Here is a 6,291-nt window from a genome sequence, read left to right on the forward strand (position 1 = left end):
GTACTTCAACAACCCAACTGGACAGGAAGGTAAAGAGTCTAAAACGCAAAACTCCTATGACTTTGTGGTCATTAAGAAAGGAAGCTGCATTACACAACAGTGTTATAACAGTAAGATTGAAGGGTAATATTTTCTGAAATGAGTTTGACAGTAGCTACTGTTTTAGAGTTGCTGGAACAGTTTATTTATAGTATTATATTGACTTCATTACTGTGATGACTCCTGACCATTAGGAAAGTAAAACAATTGATGGAAAACACTGCCAGTGACAAATCCTGACATACATTCTCTCAGTGCTAAAACAGCACATTATGGCATATCTATAGGCCATACTGGCACATCAAATGCAAATACTACCACATAGCTTTTCCCTTCTGTGAACATCTAGAATAGAAATGGGACTTAAAAATTTCCATTTTGACCACTGCTCAAGATACCGTGCAGAAACCTCTTAATAATCCTCCTTTCTGTGAGCATCTAGAATAGAAATGGGACTTAAAAATTTCCATTTTGACCACTGCTCAAGATACAGTGCAGAAACCTCTTAATAATCCCACTCAACCTTCTGCACAGCTCACAAGCTGGTTTTGAAAGGCAAGTCCAGGTAAGGGAGCAAAAATTAAGTTTGCTCAATATGAACACACGTACCCTCAGGGACAGAAAAAGAGCTTGAGTGAAAAGTTTCTAAATGATTGATGTAATGTGTGTGTAAAGTACATGGTATATTGGCTCAGCACAGCCAGTCCATTAATTTTTTTTTTTTTTTTAATATAAAACCTGTCCTACCATCAATATATCTGCTAAATGTATTGTCTCTAAAGCAGAGAGACTTTTCAGCCATAGGCTCCTCAGACAGAACTAAGTGACCTGCAGAAGGTAATTAAGAAAGTGAAACCCATGGTCAATGGGCTTTAATATGCTATATTGAGATCATCTTTACTACAAAAGTTTTAGGTGTTTAGAAAAGTTTTAGAACTACAGGCATAGGGGCTCCAATATATATATTCTTCCCCACAAAGCTTTTTTTCCTCTAGCACCTGTTACTACGATTGCTCTAAGCACAGATTAGAGAACACAGTCGATCTGACTAAATTTGGTTTACAAAATATTCTTTCTCCAGCTGTTGAAACTAGGTAGTATGGGGAAAATTACTCATTTTGCATACAGCTTACCTCAAAAGTGACACAACTGCGACATGACTAACTTCTAGTTTACAGTATGTTATTAAGAGTTTAACAAAAATGCCTGCAAGGGAAAACTTGCTTCACCAGTGTGCTGACATGAATGTGATACAAGGAAGGTGCATTTGTATTGTATTTACATGCCAAGAGGCATGTCTGAAGGATGTGGAGCTGCTTGGCTCTTGTAATGTCTGTACATATTAATTTATTTAAATAGCACACTTGTCAAAAACCATGTATTACCAAGGAAGACGGAAATAGACCCCAATATAAACTTCCCCTACCAACAAAAAGCAAAAAGAGAGAGAATGTAGCAGCCATGACTTTATTATCCTAGCTCCTCTTCTGCTGGGCCTGTTAGACAGGTTTCCTCAGAAGTGATAATCCCAGTGAAAAGCATGAGTGTCAAAGGATCAAGGAGGCTTAAAAAAAGGCAAATATCCGCAAAGAGGACACATTAAGACAGACCATTAAGGTGGCAGATGTCAATACAACAAAGCAAGCCATAGCTTTTTTTGTGATAGAAACAAACACAGCTACAATGCAGAGTGAGAGGGACAAAGATAACGAGGAAAAAACTCAGAAGATAAACAAGGGGATGCCCTGTTAAGCCCCAACAGAGGTATTCCTGCTTTGGGGGCCAACATTCCCCTAGATGAGATTGGCTCTGCCCTTCCAGGTTAGCCAATAAGTACCGCTCTGGATATGGTAACTCCTAAATTGCTGTCCACATTTGTTTGTCTGCAAGGCTCCCCATATCTATAAAATCATTGTGAAATGGGTGGCACTTCAAAAGGAAGGCAGAGGAAGCTTTTAGCCGTGGTTAGGGGAGCTATTTCTCTTAAATGCTCCTGTTGTTTGAACAAATCATTATCATTTATTGTTGTTGTTGCTACAACATTTGCTATTCATATATTCCAGAATAGTTGAGAGATGATAAATAACACCTCATTAGGAATCTTATGAGACAGATAAATACAATTCTTTTACTGGCTGGAAAACAAAACGCCAAAGGAGGAAAGCATCATTTGCAAGCATACATCTACGGAAATGCCAGGAACTGAATAGGTCTCTCACTCTAGACTCCAACTCCATCTCCCTTAATCTTAAGGATTTCATATTTGTCCACACGTGACCATCAATTTGCTTAATTTTGAGCTGTTACATTTACAGGTCTACTGCAACCCTGAATTCAAAGACGCCGGACAGGGAAGAGCCTGCCTTCACTTACCACTGAAAAAGGTCCTAGAAGGTGGCTGTTTCCACAGAACTTGAGTTCTAATACACAGGCTCCCAGGTATAAGGAAGTTACAGCTGGTCAGCAAACTGTAAATATAACACACAGGAAAGGGTTGCCTAAGTACAGACATTTTACAATGCAAATCTAAACAGTTCAACACAGTGAGATAATCTTATCCTCAGCAGCCAGTTAACATAGAGGGAAAAGTCTCCTTAAAGAGTCATAAGGTTCCTAGAGAACCTTTCCCATCTAGCCGATTCCAAAATCTGTCAATTCAGTTACTCCTGCAAATACTGGATTTATTTAATGTTGCATCCATTTTATCTTTTCCCTTTCTCATCAAAATATTGACACATGTTCCTCTTGAAGTTAATTCCATCAGAACAGAGCGATACTTAGATGGTACTGCGTGTGCTGATCTTACAACATCCCCTTTAGTACTGTATATTGATGTCATTCTGGACCATATCTTGGGCTGTAAGAAGTTCTAATATAGTTGTGATTGCGAATACAACCTGAGTATTACCAAAAAAGGGTGGAGGGGGGAGCAAGCAAATTTCTTCTGTTTCATACACTGCCCAGGCCTACATGTTTGATAATCTGTTACTTTTTTTTTTTTTTTTAAATAAGCGACTCTAGAGCTGATGAGAGTTACTATTCTCTAGAGCTACCTGCAATTTCACACAAACCAATTTTTAATCCAACAGCATGCAAATAACTCCTCCTAAGGCAAATACGTTACTTGCGTTTTGCTAGGGTAAATGAGAACATTTAAAGCAAGATTTCTCTACTTACAGAGAGGGCACGTAGCGCAAGCATCAACATCATCTTCTGCAACAACATGGCTAATATGTATTTACCTCCATCTAAAGAAAATGTTTCTAATGGACAAAGGTGAGTTCCGGCATCCTGATCAAAACAAACTCTGCTTGCAAATGTAGTGGTCAATTTTGTAATGACATCATTTAGCATTTGGGATTATTTCTGCTCCACCAGGCTGCCACACAAATCTCATTTAGGAACTTCCTTCAACAGCTACCATTTTAAGAAACACTCATGAATTGTGTTCATGTATCTTTTTCCTTATCAGCTTGGTGGGGAGGTGGGTACATACAAAAGATACACATTGTATGAATAAGTATTATAACTTATTAGACCAACTGGTATAGCTGGAAAACTAAAAAAGCTGCCAGGCACAGAAGCTCTTCTTTAGAGCTCTGAAACTTGTCTTACCGCTTTTTACACTAGTGAATTGTAATGTCAGTGGTTCTGCCACTCTGAAAACACAAAAAATAAAGCTCATAATTGGCCAACACTGGAAAAACCTTCAACCAGGATTTTCGATACATTTAATACAAAATATTTCACGTTTCTAATAAATCTGAAAAGGAATCATCTGATTGTAGAAGAATGATACCTGTTCAAAGTTTGTAAACAAACATGTTTGGAAGAGTACGAAGATGGCATGGCACCACCGTGGACTGTTGTTAGATAGGACCACAGATCCAAACTGCGACAGGAGAGGGGCAGTGTTCTCACACAAATGAGCTTACTACCTTGGGAGCAACAAGGTCTGGCAGGTCTTTGTGCAACCCACTCATCCTGGGGATGCAAACATAACAGCTGTGTCTTCATCTGACCCTCAGGACTTCTGTGTGCTCCTCATCTGATATATGTTGAACAGAGATGCTGCATTTCCTTGCAAGCTATTACATCATTTAGGCTGATGTAATTCCAGGAGATGTTTAATTCTTAAACATCTGAGAGAATTATAATTTCAGATATCTACTGAGTTACATATAGACTTTTTAACAATTGAAGGAATGTCTATAAATAGTGGATTTACTGTCCAGAAATCACAAAATGATTGTAGACACTTGCTAACAATGGTTTAATATGTTAATCGAGGACAAACAACTGCAGTTTTCAGTTATCCCCATAACACAGTTTCAGTATTTCACTCTACCCTTCAGCTCCATGATCACTATTAAAACTGCTGTATTAAACCCAAATCCGACAAGACAGTCCCTCCCCTGAACACAGATTCCCCTAACCAGGTGCCAAACATGCCACACTACTGCATCATCTCCCAGGATACTACTTCCTTAACAAGACAGAAAAAGTGTCCCTACATTGCTGCAGAACCTGTATGTTTTACATAGCAATGTGAAGCAATTTTATAATGAGCAATGAGGTGAACTCATCCACTTGGGTCATACACCAGACCTATACTCATTGGCTATACTACAAGACCTGCTTTAAAACATACTAAAACACCTAGGATAAAAGGAGCACTTGCCTATCAATAATCTAAGAGTCTGAGGACTACTACTAAGGGATTTAAAAATAGCTCTGATAAACTAATTTGGTTGTCATTAGACTTAAATGACCATACACCAGAAAAGTTTTAGCGCCCTATAAAATGAAAAAAAAATTTTAGACTACTTAGCTACAGCCTAAAATCTCACACCTAAGAAACCTGTATTGTACCGCATCACTTCATAGATGAGTATGCTCAAGGCATGATATATATAGTCTTGACATATAGCAATCTAAAAAGACACTTAGCCAGAAAAAAAACAGCCCCACTGGCTTCCCAACCAGGAGATGCTCATCACGTTGCCAAGCTACAGCAGCGCATACTGGAACTTCATACTGCAGCAGATAGATTACCACAGAGGAAGGATGCAACAACTAATTGCAGACCCTAAACGCTCATCAAAATTGCTTTCAGCATCCAACACAGGAAAGCCAATCTCCTCTTCGCTCTGAAATCTGTCTAAAAAGAGATAGAGGCAATAAGGCTAAGCAGCGACCGATCAGTCTCGCTGTCCCTGCTCAGGACGGGCGGACGGTGCCGGGAGCCAGCGCGCAGAGGAGCGCAGGCCTTGGGCACCCGGCGACCGCGTTCCTCGCGCCCGAGCGAGCCTGAACCCCGCTGGCAGGAGCAGCGACGCGGGGCCCTGCGCACCGGCTGCCTTCCCCAGCTCGGGGAAGATCGGGCCAAGGCAGGAGACCGTGTGCTTTGTCAAAACACATAGAATTGCATTGCAGAAACAGCATTTTATTTCTTAATTATTTCGTTGCTATAAGAATAAGCTTTTCTGGAAAACGCTGCATTGCCAGCCTCCCTGGGGGCTTCCCCTGCTGGGGCATTGCACCAGCTAAGCGAGAACAGCCGCCGCCCCGCAGAGCGCACCCACCCAGCCTTCACACGCTGTCACCGATGGACTGTGAAAGTGAATTAAAATGACGCGAGGCCCCACGCTTCTCCTTCTTAGGGAAACGGAAAACCTTAATTTTCCTTCCCAGCTTGGAGAACGCGGGCAGGGCTCCCTGCACAAGGCCAGGAGACAGGGCCAAAGCCGCCGGACAAGAACGCTTCCACCCGCGACAGGGAAACGCGAGTGAGCGGGGGAGCCGCGGGCTGCGGGGCAGGCCGGGCCGGGCCGCCGCCGCCGGCTCCCCCTCACGCCCCCTGCCCGGCGCTCCCGGCTGTCAGGCAGCGGCAGCGGCTGCCGCTCCGGCCCCAGCTCCGCCAGCCCGGGCACTCCCGGCCCCGGCCCCTGCCGCTGGGCAGTGCGGCATGGCGCAGCGCGGCGCCGTCCCCGGCCCTGCGCGATACCTGCTCCGCCGCAGCAGCGCCGCCGCCATCTTGCCGCCGCGTCCTCTGCCGCGGCCGGCGCGCGAGGGCGGGAGACGGGCGGGGGGGCGGGGCCGGCTGAGGGGGGGGCGGTGCGGGCGGGGGCGGGGCCGGCTGAGGGACGGCGGGGCGGGGCCGGCTGAGGGGGCGGGGAGGGGGCGGGAGGCGGGCAGGGGGCGAGGCCGGCTGAGGGCGGGCGGGGAGGGGGCCGGCTGAGGGCGGTGTGT

The 6,291-nt window shown here is 44.2% G+C and overlaps 1 protein-coding gene across 2 annotated transcripts in view; it reads right to left on the bottom strand.

Moving 5' to 3' along the window:
• PISD (phosphatidylserine decarboxylase) overlaps positions 1–6,120 on the bottom strand; it is a 31,072-nt gene extending 24,952 nt beyond the window's left edge. The window contains exons 1-2 of one of the 2 annotated variants that reach the window (XM_068911407.1): positions 6,047–6,120; positions 2,413–2,507 (exon numbers count right to left, since the gene is read on the bottom strand). In XM_068911407.1, coding sequence (XP_068767508.1) covers positions 2,413–2,507; positions 6,047–6,075 — 124 coding nt within the window. In that variant the 5' untranslated portion in view covers positions 6,076–6,120. Of the gene's footprint in view, positions 1–2,412; positions 2,563–6,046 lie in introns of those variants that run through there. The other variant, XM_009687455.2, reaches the window with a different exon arrangement.
• Positions 6,121–6,291: the final 171 nt, after the last annotated feature.

This window comes from Struthio camelus, chromosome 17 (genome assembly GCF_040807025.1).
Source record: "Struthio camelus isolate bStrCam1 chromosome 17, bStrCam1.hap1, whole genome shotgun sequence".
Classification (NCBI taxonomy): domain Eukaryota; kingdom Metazoa; phylum Chordata; class Aves; order Struthioniformes; family Struthionidae; genus Struthio; species Struthio camelus.